This window comes from Crotalus tigris, unplaced genomic scaffold, assembly GCF_016545835.1.
Source record: "Crotalus tigris isolate CLP2741 ecotype Arizona unplaced genomic scaffold, ASM1654583v1 scf7180000024434.1680833, whole genome shotgun sequence".
NCBI lineage: Eukaryota > Metazoa > Chordata > Lepidosauria > Squamata > Viperidae > Crotalus > Crotalus tigris.
Window position 1 is genome coordinate 265,490 of NW_024100602.1, and position 26,057 is coordinate 291,546.

At 40.8% G+C, this 26,057-nt stretch overlaps 2 protein-coding genes across 5 annotated transcripts in view; one reads left to right on the forward strand and one right to left on the reverse strand.

Moving 5' to 3' along the window:
- Positions 1-26,057, reverse strand: part of PPAT (phosphoribosyl pyrophosphate amidotransferase) — a 76,709-nt gene that overhangs the window by 37,027 nt on the left and 13,625 nt on the right. The window lies entirely within an intron of this gene.
- Positions 1-26,057, forward strand: part of LOC120302552 (multifunctional protein ADE2) — a 68,054-nt gene that overhangs the window by 14,345 nt on the left and 27,652 nt on the right. For all 4 annotated transcript variants that reach the window (XM_039331127.1, XM_039331129.1, XM_039331128.1 and 1 more), the window contains 3 exons: positions 8,556-8,630; positions 20,102-20,173; positions 23,074-23,433. In XM_039331127.1, coding sequence (XP_039187061.1) covers positions 8,556-8,630; positions 20,102-20,173; positions 23,074-23,433 — 507 coding nt within the window. The remainder of the gene's footprint in view (positions 1-8,555; positions 8,631-20,101; positions 20,174-23,073; positions 23,434-26,057) is intronic.

Consider the following 26,057-nt stretch of genomic DNA (forward strand, 5'->3'; position numbering starts at 1 on the left):
CTCTGATTAAGACTATGAGGCTAGCAATTAGATGAGAAAACTAAGAGCTATAATGAATGCATTAACTAGGAAATAAACAGCTTAAATGTGGAGGAAGTCTAAAGTCATACCGTAGTTCCTGTAAATCCAAGAATTTAGAAGGAGTGAGAAACTGTTAGCTGAATTACCAAAAAGTCTGTTAATTTATCTTAATGTAATTCTAACTCCTGCTACTCTTCTGCTAATGAACCTTAAAACCACATTTACATTTTCTTTAGCTGCATTTCACTGTTGGGTCATAATTCAATTTATACTCAGGCAGAAAAAGTTGCACAGTACAGCATTTTCAAACCAGCAGCAGCTCCGTGCAACGGACATGTGATTTACTCCATACTTTGAAATCAAGATCAATTATCCTTATAGCATTTCCAGAGTCCACTAAGAATGTAAAAATGAGACAAGGTTAGCCCAGCAAATTCTACTTTTTAACAATTACACTCTGGGCTCTAATAATTTTATTGTATTATTTTATTATCTGACCAAGGATTGATGTTAAACTGTTTAGTCTAGTTCTCTGGATCTTTATTACTTTTTGAAATTGGGGGCAATGTAGCTCTCCATTTGCCATCAAGCAATTCACCAGTTCTCAAGGATTTATTAAAAGTAATGAACTGTGGTTCAGCCACACTATCAGTAAATTGTTTGCAATATCATAGGATGTAATTCATCTCTTATATTCGGCTTATAGCAAATAGGTTTTCCTCAACATACTTCCATCAGTCTCAACCTTCCCCTTGGCTTCTTTCTGTTCTTCACAACCACTTAGCAGGGGTAGGCAACCTTGGTTCTTTTATGACTCGTGGACTTCAGCTCCCAGAATTCCTGAGCCAGCATGGTTGGCTCAGGAATTCTGGGAGTTGAAGTTCACGAGTCATAAAAGAGCCAAGGTTGCCTACCCCTGACTTAGTGGAACAGATAGCCACACATCAGAGAAGGTTGAGCCAAAACAGATAGAAATCATCCTTGACTTTCCACATTTTGGCTACTGTTCGAAGTTATGACACTGAAAAAAAGTAAATTACAACCAGTCTTTGCCCTTATGGTCACTTCAGCATCACCACAGTCATGTAGTTGAAATTCGTGTACTTGGCAACTGGCATTCACAACAGCTACAGGTCATTTGTGACCTTCCCAGCTGACCTTTAACAGGCAAAGTCAATGGGGAAGCCAGATTCGCTTAATGACTGTGTGCTTCACTTAATAACTGCAGTAATTTGCTTAACAACCATGGCGAAAAGTTTGTAAAATTGGGCATGACTCACTTCACAATCACCTTGCTGAGCTATGGAAATTCTGGTCCCAATTGTGCTCTTAAGTTGGGGACTACCTGTATGAGGTAATTCTGCCTTTCCTCCATTACCAATGAGAATTTTGCCATCTTTATTTGTGCAGTTAGTATGGTAATTTTTTTCCCCTGAAGAAACCTTTTCTGAAGAAATTTCAGCTCATTGTAATCTGTAGCCCCTTTTAACACCTTTTCTACATCTCTAAGTTCTCTCTGAGCACTTTGTTTAATTTGATAAATAAAGCACAAGTCTTTCACAACAAATACTCGTGGTAATAATGGATAAAGACCTTGACAAATGACGTGAAGCGTAAATGCTTATGAAAAGTCTTTGTCTGGGACAGAAACTCATTTTACAATTTTGCTGAGGTCTGGGTGTTAAAAAAAAAAAAACCAGGCAGTGCAACATTTTCTACACAAAGTGATAATCAACAGTTTTACAAAAATCCTTCACTGAACCTGTCATACCATATTCCAGTTTTATGAGGGTGAAGGTTCGTTGTCCGAGCTTGTGGGTTGGTTTCTGAATGTTTTGTTACCAGGCTAGGTAACATCTTCAGTGTTCTTCTGTTTATAAGGGCTTCAGGTGTGGGTGTGTCAAGTGAGGGTCAGGTGTGAGTCATCAGTGAGAGGCATGTGATGGGTCTTGTGATGGGGAGTTACTTCCGGTCAGGTCCTTGGGAGGTGAACTGCTGGTGGGAGGGGGGCTTGTGTGGGTTGGTTGAGGTTGGCTGTGCGGTTGATTTCAATTCTGAGGGACCGATTGTAGGTCCATGTGTCTGTTGATGGAATCGCTTATGCAGTGCCAGGCTTTGATGAACTCACAAGCGTGGCAGGTGATAGCATGGCCAATGATTTTTGTGTTGTTCTAATCCAGTGGTTCTCAACCTTTTTAATGCCGCGACCCCCAACCGGTCGTAAGTCAAGGACTACTCAACTGGTGCAGCACCGTTTGCAGAATGGGACTTTTGGCGGACTCAGCAGGGCAGAGACAGCCTGGACAATTCCTATTGGCTTTTGAAAGCCAATAGAATTAGACTTTATTCAAGAGAGTCTATTCTATTGGCTTTCAAAAGCCAATAGAATAAAAGGGAGTAGCACAGCTAAGGAAAAGGGGGAAAAAAATGGCAGACTACATTGTTTGGCGACCCCCGTGAAATGGTCATTCGACCCCAAATGGGGTCCCGACCCACAGGTTGAGAACCACTGTTCTAATCGAACTGGTGTTGTTTGGTATTAGTGTAGACAGAGATTAAGGATTTGGGATCATAGCGTTTGACTATCAGCCAGTTTTACTATGCCTAGTTTATTCTACTCAAAATGGAGATGCGTCTATTGTACTATGTAATAAATAAAATATAAAGTGAAGTCATGAAGACACCTTCACCCCCAAAACCTAAACAAGAAAGGATGGAGAGAGAAGTTGGAATATAAGTAATGTTCACATTAGCCCAGACATGTCAAACACAAGGCCCGCGAGCAGAGTCCGGCTCATGAAGGGCCCAGATTTGGCCCCCGGGGATGTTCCAGAAATGGCAAGGGAGCGGCCCCTGGCCCACCCCAACTCAGCTGGGCGCAACTTCCGCAAGAAACGGAAAGTGGTCAGGGGCTAGTGGTGCACAGCAGCAGCTGCAGCTCATTTGCCTCACCCCATTCCACCCCTCCCAGCCTCGCCCCACCCCTCCCGGCCTCATCCTGTCACGCCCGGCCATGACCAGCTTTACTGGGCCTCTTCTCGTACGGTCTGCTTTGCTGGTTCTCACCTCACCACGCCGGGCTCCACTTTGCTGGGCCAGGCACAAAAGCACCGCTGAAAACAGCAGAGTCTGTGTACGTGCTGCCTTGCCTGCGTCAGCCGTGCTCTCCACAGTGCACTACAGCTGATCCGAGGCGGCCGGCCAGACACCGAAGCGCTGCCAAAAAGAGCGGAGTCTCTGTGTGTGCCTGCTACACACTTACCTATCAGGCAATAGTAGATGGAAACTAATCACGAAAAAAACTAGAACTAAGGACTTGTGAAAAAAAACTAACGAGTGAAAAGGCTTGCCTTCAGAAATTGTGGAGGCTTTTAAGAAGAGGTTGGATATTCCATTGTCTGGAATGGTATAGGTCTCCTGCTTGAGCAGGGGGTTGGACTAGAAGACCTCAAAGGTCTCTTCCAACTCTGTTATTCTTTGAGAGAAGCGCTACCAACCTCTCCCCCTCCCCTCATCCCTTCCTGAGCAGAGACAGAGGGAAGGAGGGAAGGAAGGAGGGGAGGGAAACAGGAAGGAAGGAAGGAAGGAAGGAAGGAAGGAGGGGAGGGAAACAGGAAGGAGGGAAGGAAGGAAGGAGATGGGAATGAAAAGGAGGGGGAAGGAAGGAAGGAAGGAAGGAAGGAAGGAAGGAAGGAGGGAGATTGGAATGAGAGGGAGGGAGGGAGGGAGGGTCTAAGGCAGTGGTTCTCAACCTTTTTAATGCCACGACCCCCAACCGGTCGTAAGTCGAGGACTACTCAACTGGTCGTAAGTTGAGGACTACTTAACTGGTGCAGCACCATTTGCAGAATGGGACTTTTGGCGGGATCAGCAGGGCAGAGACAGCCTGGACAATTCCTATTGGCTTTTGAAAGCCAATAGAATAAAAGGGAGTAGCACAGCTAAGAAAAAGGAGAAAAAAAATGGCAGACTGCGTTGTTTGGCGACCCCCGTGAAATGGTCGTTCGACCCCAAATGAGGTCCCGACCCACAGGTTGAGAACCACTGGTCTAAGGGAAGTCTTGCCTTAGCATTTGGCCACCAGCAGCCTGCTGCCCTTTCACCATCCCCTGGTGGTCTCCCATCCTATTACTGAGGATGCTTTGGTTACAAAGTTGGGTCTCCTCGCATGGAGAAGGAGTGGGCCTCCCTCTGACCCTTGCACTTTGCCCTCCTGCACCCACCATGAGCAACCTGGCCAAGGAGAGCGAGCACAGCAGCCTCGAGGAGGAGGTAAGTGCAGCTGGGCGTCCCCTTGGGGAAGTGGGGCTAGGCTAGGCTGGGCTGTGGGGTCCCTGAACTTGAGGGCTGGGCGCTTGACCTCTGCTACTCAGAGCTCTGGACAGCCTGTGCCACCGTCTGGGGCCCCCCTGCACAACCTGAGAGGGACTTCCGGGGGCCCCCTGCACGACCTGAGAGGGACAGTGATGGTCCTCCAATGGACCATGCCCTGGCGCTCACCCCGGTCCCACCCTTCTCTGCCAGAGACCCTTGGATCCGCCCCAGTCCTGCCCAGGCACCCAATTGTGAGCGATGTTGAGCTGACCAAGCCCACCCAGTAGGCCACACCCACCCGGCCCTGAGGGCAACCACAATGCTGATGTGGCCCTCAATGAAATTTGAGTTTGACACCCCTGCATTAGCCTAATACAGATAGTCCTTGACATTTGACTGGTTGCTTAATAACCAAAATTACAACAGACCATGAAAATGGGATGGATGACACTGGTTTGAAAATTTGTGGCTGTTTGCAGCACTGTGTTCATGTGACCGTGATTTATGGTTTTTTGTTGGAAATGCTTCCTAGAGAATAGATGTGCTTAGTAATTGTGGAGTTCATTTAACGCAAAACAGGTGGTAAAATTATGTGCAGTCACCTGCTTTATGATCGTCACAACGTATAACCAAAATTGTGGTATCAATTATGGCCATGTCGAGGACTATTAATATTCCTTCTTCTACTTTGATGATGAATTCTAGGCGTTACTAAGTCTATACTTCATATGTTGCTTGTTAGAAATATAAATCCATTGGTTAAGAGGTTTTCTCACTGTACTGAAAAACAAAGTTAACATTTCAATAAGAACATCAACTTCTAACCTCTGCCTTTTGCTACCACCACATGCTATTACCATATATCAGCCAGTAGAGGGTGCCAAATTATTATAGAGAATTCTCTAGAATTTATTTCTCCACAAACCCACAAAGCATTGAGTTTTTGGTTTGGTTTGGTTTGTTCTGTCTGAATGAGCATTTTAGCTGATAAGAGCAAACGGGCTAAAATTTCAAAACCCAAAAGGAACATGTACACCACCAGTGCTACTTTCTTGAGATAAAAAACAACAACATAAGGGATGTCTTTTAAACAGATATGAAAATGGGCATGAATAAAATCAATAAACCAGCATTGGTTTTGAAAAATGTTGACTGAAATGTTACAATTAGATTGCCTTGCGTAATATTTGCCAATTATCTAACAGCTTAGAACGTAGTTGCAGTTAGGTAACGAAGTCAATGAACCTCCAGCACAAACTTGGACTTTTACCCCTTTGATTGGATCTTCCTTCGGCTTTAATTGATTATATTATCTATCACAAGGATCACATCACCAAACAGCAAGAAACCAATTATATTAAAGGTCAGACCTCCTCCCCCTTTTTTGGGGGGGGGGGAATAAAACCCAATAGCGTGCAAAGTAAAATGAATGATTACATTATTTTGTAAAAAAAAAAAATCCTTGACTTCACTTCTTAAGAGAATTCTTAATGCCATCATAATGACAAAAAACTCCCTGAATATGTTTATGCAAGATAAGAGGAACAATGCATTCACTGTTCTTTATGTTAATGCCTGCAAACTTGCTTGAGTTAGTAACCTCAAAATAAATGTCAGGGTACCCATCCTTAAACTAATTGTGTTGTGTGGGCACATTTTAATATGCATATCAGTATTCCACAATACAGGTAATCCTCAACTTAAACCATCTGCTTAATGAGGGTTCGAAATAAGAGCTTCAGAAAGGAAGTTTTATGGTTTGTAAAGTTACCTCCAACTGTCGCAAAATGTTGCACATACCCCCAAGTGATGTGATCAGGGTGCTTGGCAATCTGTTTGCCTTTATGATTATTGCCACACTCCCAGCTGGGTAAAAGAGCTGCCCCCTAAGGAGTTCAGCTCCCCACAGGCTGCTCCCCAGGGGTTGTTGGGTGAGGAACAGACCCAGGCCTCCCAATGGGCCTTATAGCCTGCGCTGAGCCTCCCAGAGCTCCCCCCCCCCACACTCTACTTAATGTCCCCTAAAATTGCTTAACAACCACAACTGGCAGTGCTGGGATTGTGGTCATTGAACAAAGTAGTCATGGGGATGTCCCGCTTCAGAGCCACTTTACTCAATGGTTGAGATTCCAGTCCCAATTGTGGTCCCAAGTCAAGGACTACTTGTGTCAGAAAGCAACATTTTTCCACATCCTCTGATAAATTTCTTCAGTCAACACACCAGACTATTAAATCTAATTATGCATACATCCCACATATTTAAAGAACAAAATGGAATGTGAGAAACAAGGAAGACTTTATGTGCTTTTTAGCAATATGGGATTCATAGTAATCTTGAACTTTAAAAACTAAAGACAGTCAACCTGGCTAGCACAGGTATGACTATCGAGGATATACTGTAGACTGGAAAGGATTAAAAAAATCTCAGAAGAAAACAATGACAAACCATTTCTGTATTATTGCCAAGATGATCAGATGCATATGTAAATGTTGTTAACAGGAATCAAGTACAACTCAGAAATGTTTTTACCTTATTAACATGTGGCGCATGTAGTCAGTTAAGCGACTACCCAAAAAAGTGAAATAATCTTTATGAAGTCATACAGAAACTTGAACATGCTTGGTTTTGATGTGGAAAAAACACACAAAGTACCGTAAATGCCGGCGTATAAGGCGACTTCCGCGAGCGCTGAAATCGGCGCCAAAGACGGGGGTCGTCTTATACGCCGAGTCATCTTATACGCCGGAAATACTGGTAGTTTCCGGCGTATAAGACGACGTTCTAGGAATGCGGCCCGGCTATAAAGACGGGGGTCGTCTTATACGCCGGGTCGCCTTGTACGCCGGCATTTACGGTATTTCATATCGTTTTCTGGATCTATTTGTCCATACTTCAAATGCACAAATAATTACTATCTTGTGGTCTAAAATAATAAATGGTATGCATTTAGGATAGTTCTGTTCGTAAAATGTAAGCTGCATGGTAACAATAGGCCTGATCCCATTGAAAGAAAACTTGAAGTCTCAAACCTCTTAACCAAAAGCAACTATCTCTGTTTCCCATCTTGATGTAGCATCTTTGTAGTTAATGCTGTCGCCAGCTACCTTCTAGGGCAGGGCTTTTCAAACTTTTCACCCATTGTACCACTTTTAGGATATGGCAACATCCAAGTACCACTAGTTGCCTAGCAAGGTGTCAAAAACTTGATGACAAAAAAAAGGGAAAAAGTGATAAAAGTGCAGATAGTCCTCGACTTACAACAGTTCGCTTAGTGACTGTCGAAGTTACAATGGCACTGAAAAAAGTGCTGCCCAAGCCACAGCCGAGCAAGACACGTGCCTGCCCACCCGGCGGCGCTCTTCCTCCTATCCGAAGTTTTCATTGTTGTGAGCATTTCTGTTGAGGATTGGCAGCGGGGATGAGGTGGGGGGGTGTTTGGTTTTTATTCCCCCTGTCTGCTGGGTGGTTGCAGCAGTTTTTGGTCACTTCACATGACCCTGGGACACTGTGACCGTCATAAATATGAATCAGTTGCCAAGCATCTGAATGTAAATCACAAGACCCTGGAGATGCTGCAACATTCCAGCTGATCGACGCTTCTTCTGGGCTCAGCAGAAGTGCCAGGATCAGCGCTGAGCTCCAGCTGATTGGTGCTTCTTCAGGGCTCAGCAGAAGCACCAGGATCTGTGCCGAGCTCCAGCTGGAGCCTAGCACTGATCCTGGCGCTTCCACTGAGCCCTCACAACCCCGAAGAAGCACCGATCAGCTGGAAAGCGACACTGATCCTGGCGCTTCCGTTGAGCCCTGACAGCCCTGTAGCTCCAGTCATCTCTCGCTCAGGCTTGTGCGGTGCTACCAACGGTTCAGCTCATTCCCCTCCCCAGCTACCACTTTTGTAGGATGGTCACGTACCACCTGCCAGGTGCCAATGTACCACAGGTGGTACCCGTACCAGTGGTTGAAAAGCCCTGTTCTATGGAATGGCACCTTACTCTAAATCCTGATGTTCTTCACTATGAAAGGCAGCATTCGGCATATAAATATTTGTTTATAATAGAAATCTTTGAATACAATTGTTTAGAACAATCACAGGAAAAATATTAGAGAATATTTGAACTCCCAACTCAGTTTTTAATGTTGAAATAAGTATATTAAAATGTATATGAAATCCAGTCATATGTCAATTGCATTTTCTAAAAAAAATACTTTGAATTTACAGAAATTCAGGAAGACAACAATTCCATTAATATGACTCCTGAGTTCTCACATATAAAACAAGAACCAATTGACGTAGGTAAGTCAATCCATTGAGGGTATTTATATGTAACACTTTATAAAAGACAATATTTTTTTTAAAAAACATTCTTCTTTGTTTACCTCTCGTCTGTTCACTGGCTAGAATCTTGGATTAATCAAAATTAATTTCAAACAAAAACTATTTAATTGTAGCCCAGAGACATGGTTTAACTGACAAGATATGAGCTTCACAAATTTATGAAGTTTTTAGGGGGATAGAGGTCTCAGCTTTTTAAGATATAGCACTGATGACAGGTATATTCCACAAAAAACATTGTTGAGATTATTATCTAAACGGATAAGAGAATTAAAAAAATCTGATAAATTTCAACACCAATATTTTAAGATGTTATTGTGGCAACTGCAATCATGGTAACAGATAACTTGCAAAGCCATTTTCAATGAGAAAAGAAGGCTTTTTTAATTTAAACACCGGACATATCTGACGTCTTTATCTTTATTTTAGACACACTTGTTTGGTGTAAGCTTCACCAGATAAAGCATGGCTTACTTAAAAATATAAGCAGAGAATTATGTGCTAATTCATTAGAAGCAATTTTTATTACTTATGCTTAGTGTCTCTTTGCTTTTTGCTTTAAACTGTAGTCTGGAGTAAGCTGAAAGAGCATAACGGGCTGTATTTTCTCCTGGGGAACAGCATTATTTTTTTTTCTGTCTTTAATTTTATTAACCAAATTTAGTAGATTGGCAAATAAATGGAATCTAGAAAAGTCTATTAGTTTTAAGTTCCATTTGATCTTGGCATCACATTCCTTTATCATAATCTATCCCCTTGTTTCAGGCCATAGCATTTTATGTTTTGCTCGATCTGCACATCAGTCTAGTAAGGAATCTCCTCTTAAAAGGCCATTGAGAAAGGGGTTTATCTAGAGCAGTGGTTCTCAACCTGTGGGTCGGGACCCCATTTGGGGTCGAAGGACCATTTCACGGGGTCGCCAAACAAGGCTGTCCGCCATTTTTTCCCCTTTTCTTTGGCCACACCCCTGGCACCCGGTGATGTATAAGTGGTTGGGGGTCACCACAACATGGGGAACTGTATTATGGGGTCGCGGCATTAGAAAGGTTGAGAACCACTGATCTAGAGGGAAGGAAATGCAAAAAAAAAAAGGGACCCTCATGTAATGGGTTTGCTTGGTCTTTTCATCACAATGGTTTTAGACACCAGCATTCACCCAGACAGTATTTCAGTAGCTCTGTCAATCCTGTTGATTAGAAATCCTTGAATGAATGGCTATCCTTTAGCTTAATTTTCCACATGTCCAAAATGAGAGTCACAATCACTTGTCCCGGAGGATTGATGAGATGTATTTATTTTTACCTAATGAAGCTCTTTGGTGTAACAGAGATTGTATTGCTGAATGCATTAAGCTTAACCATTTTCCACACTTCTACATCTCTCTCTCTCTCTCTCTCCTCTTTCTCTTTTTTCTTTCTCTCTCTCTCTCTCTTTCATAGAAAACTGTGGAAGCTTTTGATTCCAATTAATTATAGCCCATTGCAGTTTGGTATCACTTTATATGAAACAAGACACATAATAGCAAATGATGGTAAGGCTTCCTGGTATCCGAAGCAGAACATCCATTCAGTCAGAGTTTTGTTCCATACAGTATTAACCTTGTGAACTCTAAAGCTTCCCCTTTCCGTTATGTACTCAAGATGGACAGTGATTAATATTTATATGTTACTTATATGTAAGGGTGTAGGTCACGGGTTCGTCACCTTGGCTCTTTTATGACTCGTGGACTTCAACTCCCAGAATTCCTGAGCCAGTCCACGAGTCATAAAACAGCCAAGTAGGTCTATACAAATGTTGTATATAGTATGTTTAAATGTGTGTTGTGTATGTGTACACTTTGAGAGCAAGCAACTAAATTTCATTTTTAATGTGTGCCATTGTGCCCACAGTAAAAAAATGACAAAGAAGTTATCTATCTATCTATCTATCTATCTATCTATCTATCTATCTATCTATCTATCTATCTATCTAAATCAAATCCAAATGCTTCTGGACATATTATCAGCAACATATAGTCTGGGTTTCAATGCCTAGTTTACTCATACATATTAAGTTCCTTTCTCTCTACCTGGTTTTTCTAGCCAATGATAAAAAGTATCCCATGTTCTAAAATAAACTGAATCTTCTTTCTCTTTCATTTTCAATGTCAAGCTATCCATTTTGGCACACTCTTAAGATTTTTTTAATTAACACTTCTTCCGCTGGTAGATCTTCATTTTTCCAATATTAAGCGAATACAATTCTTGCAGCAGTTAATATATGTAAAATTAAATATATACACCCTTTCTCATAATTACCTACAATTATGCCTAGCAAAAATAATTCTGGCTTAACTCTATATGTTTTTTTCGTCATTTTCTCTAACCATGTATGTATTCTTAACAAAATCTTTTAGCTTTAGAGCATGTCCACCAAAGATGGTAGTAAGTGCCTGGTTTTTGTTTACATTTCCAACAATTGCTTCATATATTTTAAAACATTTTTGCTAATCTCACAGGTGTTAAATGCCATCTATAAAACATTTTATATAAATTTACTTTGTACGCTACCGCTTTTGTTATTTTAGAATTTCTTTCCCAAAGGATTTACCATTTTTCTAGTTCTATATTATGTCCAAAATTCTTTGCCCATGTTATCATTGTTTCTTTAACTTATTCCTCTTCCATCTTTAAACTTAGCATATATTTATAAAGTTTCTTAATCAATTTTTCATTTGATGTCAATAATAATGTCAAATTCTGTCTGTTCTTTATAGAATCCAGATATTTTAACATCTTTTTCATATCTCATTTGGATTTGCAGATATGGCCACCATGATAAGTCAATACCCTGTTCTTCAAGTTCTTGTCTATGTTTTAATTTTCCTTCTTTAATAAAAATGTCTTTATAAGTCACAATTTTGTCATAGTTTATTAAGTTTGGGTGAACAAACACTTCCATTGTTGAAAGCCATCCAGATATTTTCATATAGATTTTCGCTTTTATTTTTTCCCATCCTAGCAACAGTATGTTTCTTATGTAGTAATATCGAAAGTATCTGTGAATTTTATTTTTCCCGTACCATAGAAAGGCATGCAAGTTGTAGGTCATGTCCTTCTAGGTATAGTAATCTTCTATCTCTATCCACTCTTTTAGCCATGTTAGAACGGTTGCTTGGTAATATAGATTCCAGTTTGGCAGTCCAAATCCTCCATTTTCTTTAACTTCTTAAAGCATTTTCAATTTTATCCTACCTTTTTTTCCTTGCCAAATAAATTTCAGTATTGATTTGTTTAGTTCATCAAAGAAGTTTCGTCCCACTTTTATAGGAATTGTTTGAAACAAAAAGAGTATTTTTAGTAAAATATTCATCTTCACTGTTGCTATTCTCCCCAGCATTGAAAGTTGTAGGTTTTTCTATTTTTCCAAGTCTATTTAATAGTTTTGCGTAATTATCTTCTTTTATTGTTGCACATCTTGCTGTTAGGTAGATTTCCAAGTACTTAACTTTTTTGACTATTTGAAGACCTGTTTTTTCTGATAATTGATTTTTTTTGTTTTTCTGTAAGGTTTTTAGTTAACACTTTAGTCTTTTCTCTATTTATTTTCAGACCTGAGAGTCTGATAATTTTCATGTCTCCATAAACCAAGCAATTATCATTGCAGAAAAAATCATAAGCTCAGCACTTATAAACAGGTCCATTTTTTAGGGACAAGCATCTAGGACTCCAAATAATTCATATAAAAATGATAAAAAGCTCTTTGAAGTATAGGTAGATTTGCTTCTATAGATGGAATACAGTAGAGCATCCATGAAAGATCAAAATATCATCAGATCTCATGAATGGAGTAAAATATTCTGATACAAAATACTACGAATAATAAAGTATCATGTTAATGTTGCAACTGAATTTCTTTCTGTAAAAATGGTGGCACTATTCCTGGAATGTAAAATTTATCTGAAAACGGCTGTTCTGGATCGTATAACTCTATGTAACCCTAACTAGAGAGCATGTATCTGTATGTTAGAATATCTGGCATTTATTGGATTAAGTGCTGTCTCCTTAAGAGATGGCTTATGGGAAATGTAGTTTTAGCTAATCAGTCATCCCATGTTAATGGGTCAGTGGGAGGAGTTTCTAAAGGGCATTGGGAGACTTCCTGGACACAAGCCAGATTGGAATGTCTTTGTCCAAAGCAGTGGTTCTCAACCTTTTTAATGCCGCGACCCCCAACCGGTCGTAAGTTGAGGATTACTCAACTGGTCATAAGTCGAGGACTATCAACTGGTGCAGCACCGTTTGCAGAATGGGACTTTTGGCGGGCTCAGCAGGGCAGAGACAGCCTGGACAATTCCTATTGGCTTTTGAAAGCCAATAGAATTAGACTCTATTCAAAAGGGAGTAGCACAGCTAAGGAAAAGGGGAAAAAATGGCGGGCTGTGTTGTTTGGCGACCCCCGTGAAATGGTCGTTCGACCCTAAATGGGGTCCCGACCCACAGGTTGAGGACCACTGGTCTAAAGAGAAGCATGGGCCATCAGATGTCACCCAATGGCCCTGTTCCGCTATAAAGATGGTATGGAGAAAGCATTATCTTCTCACCTATGGGAATGAACAGAGATGTATTTGTCCAGAAGTCACCAGCATAAATGCAAGTAATCTCTCTGAATAAATATATTTTTGTTATGAAATTATTCCTATTGAGTTTAACTATCTGACCCGGGTTTACAACGCAACTTAATTCTGGGTCAGAATAGTGAGAAGGCTAATTGCATAAAGTTCAATATACCACATTCCATTGCTTAAAAAGTGCTTAAGAAGCATTTCAGGAAAAGGGAACAAGAGGGAGCATTGCAGAAATAATAATTTCAGGCCAAGCTTATTACCATATATCTTTCTTCTCAGAGTAATGCTGGGTAAAGCTCATGGATCTGAAAAGTTATCTTACATGAATAATTTTTATCCTTCAAAAAAAAAAAAAAGTTGAATTGAGAACTGCCTATTTTCTAATATAGCAATGTCCCTGATTCCGAGTCAAATTCTGGCCTAAAAGCACATGTCACAGCATTGCTGATATCAAAAAAGCTGTCACTACAGTAGTTGAAAGCACTTGAGAACGTTACTTAAATTTCATCAGTTTAATACACATTATTACACAAGCAGGAGAAATGCCAGGGACTGGGCTATACTTATTCTGACGTGAGTCCACTGTGCCCTTTGGAACATTTAAGTTGCATCAATGGCAAGAGATGATTTTCCCACTTTGAAACCACTACCCCTCCCCATGGAATGAGGTCAGGAGGTGATCACATCAGAACATTAGTTTGATTTTTAAATTTTTATTGTTTCCCCCTTTAAAAAAAGATATCTGGAAGTAAAATGCTGACACAAAAGCAAAGCTCTCTCTACTTATAGCAGGGGGGGTCAAACTGCCAGCCTGTAGACCGGACGCGTCACGCAGAAGCCGCGCCCACCCCATTGCCGGCAATGGCAAAACCGTCCTGATACGTTAAGCAATGTCACAAGTTTGACACATCTGACCTATAGCATAGGCTAGTTTTAAACTTCATTAAACGTCAAGCGTAAATTATAAATTTCACTTGATAAACAGCTCACCTGAACTCGCAAATACAATTGACTGTTTTATACATTAATGCACCTGAATCTGATTCAGTGTGGTCCTGCAGTCTGCAGAAGTCTATCAGTTGGTTTGCTAGAGCCTTTTCATGTTCCCTGGCTAGACTCTGTTTAACACCTAAGCCTCCACCTCTTTATAATCAATGAGAGTTAGCTGGATGAATGAGAAAATTGATCTGTGGCTGAAAAATAGTTCAGTGAATGGCAGAAATGATAATTTAAGCAGCCACGTGAGTAACCATTCAGAAAAATGACAACAGGGTAATCCCTGCTGATGTCTACTTAGCTAATCAGGTGTACATGCCATACATTGTCTGATATCTCAATGAAATGTTTATTCCAAAATTTTGAAAGCTCTAATATTTGCACGCTACATTTCTTTGCAAGCTGCAGTTTGGGAAGGGAGATTATATATTTAGTGGTCTACAACTGCTGAAAGTGATATCCAGATTAGAGGTGGATAACAAAAGACTGTGAAGATGTTTGTGAATTTCAATGCCCAGCATTCTTAGCCATACTGGCAGCGAGTGTTTTAGCAATCTAAAACTCAGCAATCTGAGTCCTAGGTTTACCCACTCCTCTCTAGGCAGAAGGAAGCATTGGCCCAATGGAATGATATCATAAGCCAGTGATGGCAAACCTTTTAGAGACCGAGTGCCCAAACTGCAACCCAAACCCCACTTATTTACTGCAAAGTGCCAGGGCCGCATCAACATTGTGGTGCCCTCGGGGGGGGGGGGCAGGGAGGCACCTCTGAGTGCCGCCTCTGGCACACAAAAACCAGGGGCGCAAAAATGGGCCAGTGTGCTGCAAGGCACAAAAACGGCCACCATCTGGGGTCCAGATACAAGGCGCTGCACCACACAAGAATGGGGCAGGGCTAGTATCACCCAGGCACTAACTCTGCCCCATTTGCAGCGTGTGCGTGCTCGTGGCCCTGTGCGCGCATGCATGCATGTAAAATGCTTCCCCCTCCCTTTTCTTCCAGTCCACCAATTGTCAATGGTTGGTGACCTTTGCTCTACCACTTCTATTCAAGCTTGCTAATCAACCGCTTCGCCTCCCTTATGCTGGGTGGCGCTCCTGCTCCGGGCGGCAGTGGTGGCCTGCTGCTGGCGGTGGTGGTGCATGTGCCATCAGAGAGGGCTCTGACTGCCACCTCTGGCACGCGTGCCATAGGTTCGCCAATCCTCCAAACACTACTGGTATCTTTACCATGATTGTATCAAGCACTGACACAACCACCGTGCTTCATATTGCTCAAGTCTTATAAAACAAAAATATTAAGTGGTATAATCCCATGCCAAAAACATCTGAAATCAATTATGCAATGCAAAAAGCTGTTTACATAGATGTTATGCAACTTGGAATAGTTTGTTCCAGCTGTAATGTTTGCAATTTGGCAACAATTGGAAATTTCTCATGGAAAAAGAACGATAGCAGGAAAGCTGAACCATTGTCAAAAAAGAGCAAGAGTCACAGACAGGAGAACTGTGTCTTCCAAAGAAAGGGGAGAGATATGAGATATTTTTTTTCATGGGCATTTTCTGGCCCTGAGCCTCAGTCAAACACTTCCCTTGAGTTTCCAATTATCAATATAGTCTAAAGGGAAAAAAACAAGCCAAATCAAGTACCAGCTTTCAAGCCTCTACATGATTTATTTGAAACTATAGGCCTTAGCCCAGTTGCTAAATACTAGAGAAACTACCAAGATAATTTTAATGTTGCTAAGATGTTTCCAATGTTGGCACAATTCACATGTCTTCCACAGCCAACTTGCATTCCTTGGCTTCTGTACCCAACAATGGAATTTACTTCCACTGTAGCTCTACAAGATCACTTAAAAAAAATTCTAACTGCTTATAATTCATATTACAACCTTCATTTTATTTACAATTCCATGGACCTCAATGGTCTGTTCTGTGGATGATTTTGGAGAAAAGAATTAAATACAATATCAAATAAATAATAATCAGAATTGTTTATTTGGGGAAAAAAGGGGGGGAGTATTGGATAGCATATATAAAAACCAGGTAAATCATTTCCAGGCTGTGACCTGTTGCAAATTTAGTAAATTTGCAAATATAAAGCTATAATAAACACTGCCCACCAGGTGCAACTATCTCCCCATCAAAAACATAAGTTTTGTTGGATGACAATGACTCTCAACTTGTAGCATCATATTGCCAGTTACAGAAACAGGACATTAACTGATTATTTTGTGTGTGTGTGTGTGATCTGGCTCTATCAAATAATGTTTCCACTTACTCCACACGTTTACAATGTAAAAACAGTCCTCAACTTTCAACTACAACAGAACCCAAAATATTGTTTGAAAGTTGTTTGCAGTTGTAAATGAAGATACTTTGTGACCGGATGAGATTATATGAACATTTTATGAAGAGCCTTAAGTGAACCACAACATTGGTTAAGCGCATCACATGGTTATTAAGTGAATCCAGCACATCCAATAAGTTTTTTTTGCCGGAAACTGGCCAATTTAGTCATGTGACTGTAAGACACTGCAACTGGTTGCAAATGCAAGCTGGTTACCAAAATGCAATAATGTGACTAGGGGAGACAATAGCTGTAACTTCAAGGAAGAGCTGTAAGTAGCTTTTTTGAACTCTGTGATAACTTTAAATGCCCATTAAGTGACTGGTCAATTCGCAGGGGTTGTTGTGCTCAAGTTGCTATTTTCTTCTTTTTGTGTCCAAAATCCTTTCGAAATTAGGACAAAGTTACCCAAATAAAATATTATGGAATCCATCTGAATTCAGATGTAGACAAAAAAGTGAGTTTGCCTTGTTTTTCCCAAATGCAGTCCCCCCCCCCCTTCAGCTATTTTGATTGGTAGCCATTTTAAAGAGCTCCAAGGCTTTATTTAAAGGCCATTTGAATAGCAGAGCGTTTTCACCAAATCAATTTAATTGTCCAGAAATGGCAAATGGAAAAGTAATTTTTATCCTTACCAAATTATGTATTTCATTCCTGAAATGAAACCTCAGCCATTCTGTCCTTTTAAAAAAAATAAACAGCAGCCTCAATATTTTACAATAATAAAACAGAAGAGCAGTGTTTCTGTGTGTGAGAGAAAGCTGTTTAATTATTTCCATTAAATCACCTTTTCCAATTATAATTTCCTATAGCAGTGGTTCTCAACCTGTGGGTCGGGACCCCATTTGGGGTCGAACGATCATTTCACGGGGGTCGCCAAACAACGCAGTCTGCCATTTTTTTCCCCTTTTCCTTAGCTGTGCTACTCCCTTTTATTCTATTGGCTTTTGAAAGCCAATAGAATAGACTCTCTTGAATAGAGTCTAATTCTATTGGCTTTCAAAAGCCAACAGGAATTGTCCAGGCTGTCTCTGCCCTGCTGAGCCCGCCAAAAGTCCCATTCTGCAAACGGTGCTGCACCAGTTGAGTAGTCCTTGACTTACGATCAGTCGAGTAGTCCTCGACTTACGACCAGTTGGGGGGTCGTGGCATTAAAAAGGTTGAGAACCACTGTCCTATAGGGTTTCATATGGAAAATATATGTCTGTCCCTAGTAAAAACAGTTGAAAGCCACTAATTTAAGGTAATGTTTTACACAAGGAATAAAGTGCAGAGGAAGGATTTGAAAGTTCAGTAGGTCCCAAGTCTCTTGGTGTCAGTATGTGATTTGAGAACCTATTCCAGCAACGTGGAACCCTGGTCTTATGTAGAGCAGGGTTAGGCAGTTCAATGGTCCACAAGCCACTGGGGGTCCCCTAGACCAGCGCCCCCAACCTTTTGGGCATTGAGGACTGGTTCAGTGAAGAGTGGTTTTTCCATGGACTGGTGGGGGGCCATGGTTTTGTTTGCTACCCGCATTCTGCACGTGTGCAGATGGGGCTTCGCTTGTTTGCATGGCCCAATTCCTGGCGGGCCACAGATCGATGCCCGTCCATGGACCAGGGGTGGGGGCTCCTGCCCTACACGGCCCATCCCTTAAGACCTGTGGGCTTCATCTTCCAGAATCCCTGAGTCAGCCAGCCCAAGTTGAAAACCACAAATCATAAAGGGGGTCATAGTTGCCCACCCTCGTGCTCCATTCTCTCTGAACATTAACACAGAAGTATTCTACTGCCTATTCAGTAACAGCATAATTTACCAAACTACATTCTAATTAGCAATTAGTAAGTGAACTTTTGGAACAGTTACTCATTTAGAACGCCTGAAGAGACAAGAAAATCAAGACTGCAAATCCTCCTATATTTAACTAAGCAGACTTCCAAGTATATATCACTGGAACAGAACATATAAATGACTTTGGATGAGATGCATCCTGGATTAGAAGCTATAACAACAGGAAGAATAAATGAAATATGTTAAATCATAAAATGGAATAGTTTTCACAATTTGGTATCTTTCAGTTGTGTTGGATCTGCAAAGCCCAGAATTCCCAGTCAGCAAAACTAAAAGAAGATGCCAAGTTCAGAAAAATACTTACAAAAATAATAAACCTCACTAGCTATGCATTCTGGAAAGTTAATTTTGCTTACCAGAGAAGGAATATTGAGGAGTAAAGAAGATTCTTTCAGTGTTATGGACTAGAGTCATACTACTAATCTTTATTAATAATATACCAGTATTGGGGGTGAGACTCGCTGTTTTTCCCAATTTAGGGTTACAACTTTATTTGGGAACATGACATTTTTAGATATGAAAATGTTGTGATGATGCAATAATTCATCCAAACTGCACAATGCAATCAACTTTTTAAAGATTTTACTATTTACCAATGCTATAAATATGAAGAAAAAGGTATGGGTCTAAGCATATTTAGAATCATCCCTATCAAAAGCTTACTATAACATATACTTGTTTGGAGCTTCTGTTTTGGTTAATATCTTGAAACAGGCAGAACAATCTTGTAACAGGCATGCTCTTCTCAACTATGTCAGGATAAATATTAATTTATTAGGGTTATATAAAACCAGGTAAATTATTTCCAGGCTGTGACCTGTTGCAAATTTAGTAAATTTGCAAATATAAAGCTATAATAAACACTCCCCACCAGGTGCAACTATCTCCCCATCAAAAACATAAGTTTTGTTGGATGACAATGATTCTCAACTTGTAGCATCATATTGCCAGTTACAGAAACAGGACATTAACTGTTATTTGTGTGTGTGATCTGGCTCTATCAAATAGTGTTTCTACTTGCTCCACACGTTTACAATGTAAAAACAGTCCTCAACTTACAACCACAATAGAACCCAAAATATTGTTTGAAAGTTGTTTGCAGTTGTAAATTAAGATACCCTGTGACCCGATGAGATTATATGAACATTTTATGAAGGGCCTTAAGTGAACCACAACATTGGTTAAGTGCATCACGTGGTTATTAAGTGAATCCAAGCACATCCAATAAATCAGTGGTTCTCAACCTGTGGGTCGGGACCCCATTTGGGGTCGAATGACCATTTCACGGGGGTCACCAAACCATGCTGTCCGCCATTTTTTTCCCTTTTCCCTAGCTGTCCTACTCCCTCTTATTGGTGGCCACACCCACTTGGGGGTCACCACAACATGGGGAACTGTATTATGGGGTCACGGCATTAGAAAGGTTGAGAATCACTGCAATAAATGTTATATAATCACCAAATTAGAGAGGCCCAAGGCAGTTGAAGTCTACAGACCAAGAAACACCTCATATGAAACTGCAGCATTAAAGAACATAGCCATGGGAGGAGCAGTTTCCTATATTGCTTCAACTTTAGTAAGTTTAATTAGAGATTAATATATAAGACATGCAACATTATAATGAACAATTGGGTTATTTTGACAGATGATGATTCAGTCAGCACAATCTCAGAGGATACATCTGGATTCTCGGTGCATAAGCAGGCACCTGGAACAGGTAAGCCTTTTCTTTGCTTCTAATCAGCAATGGGAGAAGAAGATAAAGAAAAAAAATTTTTTTTCATGAATTGTGGCTCTGGCTGGGGTCGCCCTCTCTCTACAGAACGAGGTTCAGTATTTGATGATCCTCTTGAGAGTCAGAGCTCCTGCTTGAATGGCAAATGGAAGCCACAGCTAGGGGGTTCATGCTTAGCTCATAGCGGTGGGCCAATTGGGCATGGTAATAGGGACTCATGCTCTTAGCACAGTACATTCTAATGGTGACCTGTGACATGTTCTACATGGCCCTGTCTTTTGAAGATGACTTGGAAACCACCATTGGTATAAAATGGCCACCATGGTCATTCCCTACTTGCTGCAATGACTGTAGGGTTTCAATAGGGAAAGGGTTAGGGATTTCCAGATATCAAAGGGACATAGACAAAGTGGCCATCTTTCTCTGTAACAGTCCCCTTTTTGGAAGACTTTGCCTTCAGATAAGCACAAGGCTTTCCACAGAGCCATCAAACCTGTTTCAATAAGCCTTTGAGGAATGAGGATTCACGCCTCTTACATTCCATTCATCTATCCATCCATCCACCCACCTATCTACCTACTTACCTACCTACCTATCTAAATTGCAATTTGTCTTACACCAGTGGTTCTCAACCTTTCTAATGCCGCGACCCCATAATACAGTTCCCCATGTTGTGGTGACCCCCAACCACTTATACATCACTGGGTGCCAGGGGCGTGGCCAAAGAAAAGGGGAAAAAATGGCGGACAGCCTTGTTTGGCGACCCCCGTGAAATGGTCGTTCGACCCCAAATGGGGTCCCGACCCACAGGTTGAGAACCACTGTCTTACACTAATGTTAGATGAGACCAGAGATATTGATCTTTTCCACCTGCCTTAGTTTTGGTCAGGTGAGGCTTTTTAGTAAGAGAGAAGTAGATTGGGTTAACAACCTTAGTCATATCAATGCCACCTATAGCACTTTCTGCTAACTGTAACGACAATACCAGTCACTTTGGCCACATTTTATTTACTGCGTTTATAAAATTCGCAAGGTGTTCCTACTGAAGAGTCTACAAAAAGAACATCAAACTATCTGTTGACAAAAAAAACCCCACCCCACATCTAATGAGTCTCCAAAAGTTTTTCAAAAAGGCCAAATTTTAATCAGCTTTCAGAAGACCATACATGCCACAAATACAGTGTTGTGAGCCCAAGTACATCAATGCTGTCCTAGGTAAAACACAATCTGCAATTTAGACCCTTTCTCATATCCTACCAAGTATAATCAGGACACAGTGATATATTAATGATTTGAAATGCTTCCAAATCGGTTACCACCATTCCTAAATAAAAGTACATCTATTTTAAGTTATTAAACCCTCTAACTATACTTTGACATCTAAAACATACTTGCCAGGAAACAGCCCTCTTTTCTGCAAGAACTTGCATCTGAGTAAATATGTATGGGACTGTACAGTCAAGAGCCTGATATCTAAGCTTTAATCTAAATTTAATCTCTTAGATCTTGTTCTGTTTTCTAAACCAAACTACACTACAGAACAAAGCAAGTTCACAGAATATCAGAAACATAGATTTGGAATGACCTTAGATGTCATCTAATCCAATACCCTGTTCAAAGCAGCATATTTTACAACATCTCTGAAAATTTGCCATAGCAATAGCATTTAGATTTATATACTGCTTCACAGTGCTTTACAGCCCTCTCTAAGCGATTTTGAGTCAACATATTACCCCCAACAATCTGGGTCTTCATTTTACAGACCTTGGAATGATGGAAGGCTGAGACAACCTTGAGCCGGTGAGAATCGAACTGCCAAACTGCTGGCAGTCAGCAGAAGAGCCTGCAGTACTACATTCTAACCACTGCGCCACCAGGTCTCACCACCATCCAGCCTGTATGAAAATTTCAGCTGAAGGAAAACTCAGCAGTTCATGTTCTACCACCATATAGTCAAGAAGTTTCTCCTGAAGAATAACCTGAATCTCCTTCCTTGTAGCTGCAAGATGCACTTTTAACTAGTTTCCAGTGTCTCCCATGTTGCCTTCAGATGTATGGAGTTCAGCTCTCACAAGTCTCAGTAACCTCCACACTAAAATTAAAATGTACACATGTGGAGAGTGTCCCAGATAGGGAAACAATGTCTTGTGTAAATCAGTTCTTTGGAATGAAAATAATTGCTTCCTTTCAAATTATGAAGTGGATAAACACAGGGTTCTTAATTCATAGATACCCACTCTCTACTTTACATATGGATCATCCAAGTTAAAAAGCCAATACTAAATAGTGTATAGAAAATCTCTTTAAAACTATTTTTCTGTAGCTAATACTTTCTAATAAAAAGGGATGTCAGAAAATATGGACACAGCACCTGGCTACAACAACTTTTCCAGGATTGTGTAGTAGTTTTAAGAAGTTACAGGACTATATCTGAAGTGGTTGTTGTTGTTAGTTGCGAAGTCATGTCTGACCCATTGCAACCCCATGGGCAATGTTGCTCCAGGCCTTCCTGTCCTCTACCATCTTCTGGAATCCATTTACGCTCATGCCTACTGCTTCAGTGACTCCATCCAGCCACCTCATTCTCTGTCGTCCACTTCTTCTATTGCCCTCAATCTTTCCCAGCATTAGGCTCTTCTCCAGTGAGTCCTTCCTTCTCATTAGGTGGCCAAAGTATTTGAGTTTCAACTGCAGGATCTGGCCTTCTAAAGAGCAGTCAGGGGCGTAATTTCTTTATATCATATTCTATTTTTTGTTTAGACCTTTTCCTAGTTAAGTACCCATTAAATCATTTTATCTAATAGCTTATAGAGGGAAATGCAATAATATGCCTTTATTATGTGAAATACATTTGTTTCAGTTGTTTAATTTTGAATCTTCAGACAATCAGATGACCTTGGATGAAGCCCAGAATCACTTTAGAGTTATTACAGTCAATGACACAGGAGCAGGAAAGCACTGGTGCGACAATGAAGTCAGAGCTCTAATAAATATATGGTCAGATGAAGAAATACAACAAATGCTTGAAGGAGCAACAAGAAATAAAGAAATATTTGAGGAGATTGCCAGAAGGCTAATGAAAGTTGGAATAGACAGAGACTGGAAACAGTGTCGTACAAAATACAAGAACTTAAAATACGAGTATCGAGCGGTGCAGAAAGAAAACAATCAGCTTGGTAGCCCAAGCAGGAAGATGAGATTTTATGATGAAATTGACTGCATTTTGAGGAACCAGCCCTCAGGTATGTTTACATGCAGGGATAGAACCAATTTGGCATTAAAATACCAATAACATCACACAGAAGCAATAGCTTGAATATTAGAAGAAATGCCTTATCAAAGCTATGGCTATATCACGATGGTAACAAATTTCATCTAAGCCTTGAAATTCAGAGTTAATAATCCTCATCTCCAAAGAAAATCACAGGAGGGGTGTTGCACATAAAACAAGCAACTTATTTATGTTAGTAATCAGGAATAGGTCACAAGATTATATGCCCGCGCTCTCTTCCTCCTTCCTGCCGAGTATGACTCCCCATTGGGTCCCACCCTTGTTTTTAGAGAGATCTATATACCAACATGGCTGATAAATTCCTAGCTCGAATTAAATTTGATTGCAGTTGAAAATTAAGTTTGGATTTGATGTTATAAATAAGCCTACAAAAGGTCCTGGCTCTCAGATTACATTTTGTTCTTGTTGCCAGGCAATTAAAATACACATACCATCTATTCTTATGTAAAAGCGGCCCATCTTCTGATCACTATAAGATTAGCTTTTGTTTTTCAGATAACAGAATAATAGAGTTGGAAAGGATTTGGAGATCTTCTAGATCAGTGGTTCTCAACCTGTGGGTTGGGACCCCATTTGGGGTCGAACGACCATTTCACGGGGGTCGCCAAACAATGCAGTCCGCCATTTTTTCCCCCTTTTCCTTAGCTGTGCTACTCCCTTTTATTCTATTGGCTTTTGAAAGCCAATAGAATAGACTCTCTTGAATAGAGTCTAATTCTATTGGCTTTCAAAAGCCAATAGGAATTGTCCAGGCTGTCTCTGCCCTGCTGAGCCCGCCAAAAGTCCCATTCTGCAAATGGTGCTGCACCAGTTGAGTACTCCTCGACTTACGACCGGTTCAGTAGTCCTTGACTTATGATCGGTTGGGGGTCGCGGCATTAAAAAGGTTGAGAACGACTGTTCTAGCCAAAACCACGCCCATCCCATTACCGGTACTGGGGAAAAAGTTGCAATTCATCACGAGTTTGACATGCCTGCTCTAGTCCAACCCCCAGCACAAGCAGGAGACCATATATCATTTCAGACAAGTGGCTGTCCAGTCTCTTCTTAAAAACCTCCAGTGATGGAGCACTCACAACTTCTGAAGGCAAACTGTTCCAGTGGTTGTTCTCTCTGTTAGGAAATGTCTTAGTTCTATATTGCTTCTCTCCTTGATTAGTTTCCATCCATCCATCTTGTCTTGCTTTCTGGTGCTTTGAAGAATAGGTTGACTCCCCTCTTCTCTGTGGCAGCCCTTCAAATATTGGAACAGTGCTATCATGTCACCCTAGTCCTCCTTTTCACTAGACTAGACAATCCTAATTCCTGCAATTGTTTTTCATGATAATCATCTCCTCTTAATCATCTCTGTTGCTCTTTTCTGCACTATTTCCAGAGTCTCTATATCTTTATTATAATATGGTGACCAAAACTAGATGCAGTATTCTGAGTGTGGTCTTACTAAGGCTTTATAAAGCGGTACTAATAGCGGTACTTCACATGATCTTGATTCTATCTCTGTGTTAATACAACCTAGGATTGTGTTGGCTTTTTTGGCTGCTGACACACAGTGCTGGCTCATATTTAAGTGACTGTCCACCAGGACTCCAAGATCCCTCTCTCAGTCACTGCTATTCAGTCAGGTTTCACCTAAATCTATACCTGTACATTTGACATTTCTTGCCTAAGTGTAAAACCTTACTTTTCTCTACACTGAATTTCATTTTGTTAGATAGGGCCTAGTGATCAAGTCTGTTGAAATCCATCTGGATCTAGATCCTATGTTCTGGAATGTTGGCTGTTCCTGCCTGCTTAATGTCGTCTGCAAATTTTATGGGTTCCCCTTCTATTCCCTCACCTAAATCGTTTCTGAAACGTTGAAGAGTACTGGGCCTAAAACAGAACCTTGGGATATCCCACCAATACTTCCTTCCATATAGATGTATTTTCATTGAGGTCCACACCTTGAATGCGATTTGTCAGCCAGTTTCAAATCCAACTGACGGTGATGCTGTCTATCCCACACTTTTTTTAGCTTACCAAGAAGTACTTTGTGTCTACTTTGTCAAATGCTTTGCTGAAATCCATGTGTACTATGTCCACTGCATTTCACTGGTCCACAAATTTAGTCACTTTGTCAGAGAATGAAATAAGATTTGTTTGGCATGGTCTGTTTTTCATGTTGTTGTTGTTGTTAATTGCGAAGTCGTGTCTGACCCATCGCGACCCCATGGACAACGCTCCTCCAGGCCTTCCTGTCCTCTACCATCTTCTGGAGTCCATTTAAGCTCACGCCTACTGCTTCAGTGACTCCATCCAGCCACCTCATTCTCTGTCGTCCCCTTCTTCTCTTGCCCTCCATCTTTCCCAGCATCAGGCTCTTCTCCAGTGGGTCCTTCCTTCTCATTAGGTGGCCAAAGTACTTGAGTTTCAGCTTCAGGATCTGGCCTTCTAAAGAGCATAGACAAACCCATGTAGGCTTCTGATTATAACTTTGCTTGCTTCTAGGTGTTTGCAGGTCTGTTGCTTGATTATCTTTTCCAGTATCTTCCCAGGTGTTGATGTCAGGCTGATTGGTCAAAAGTTTCTTGGATC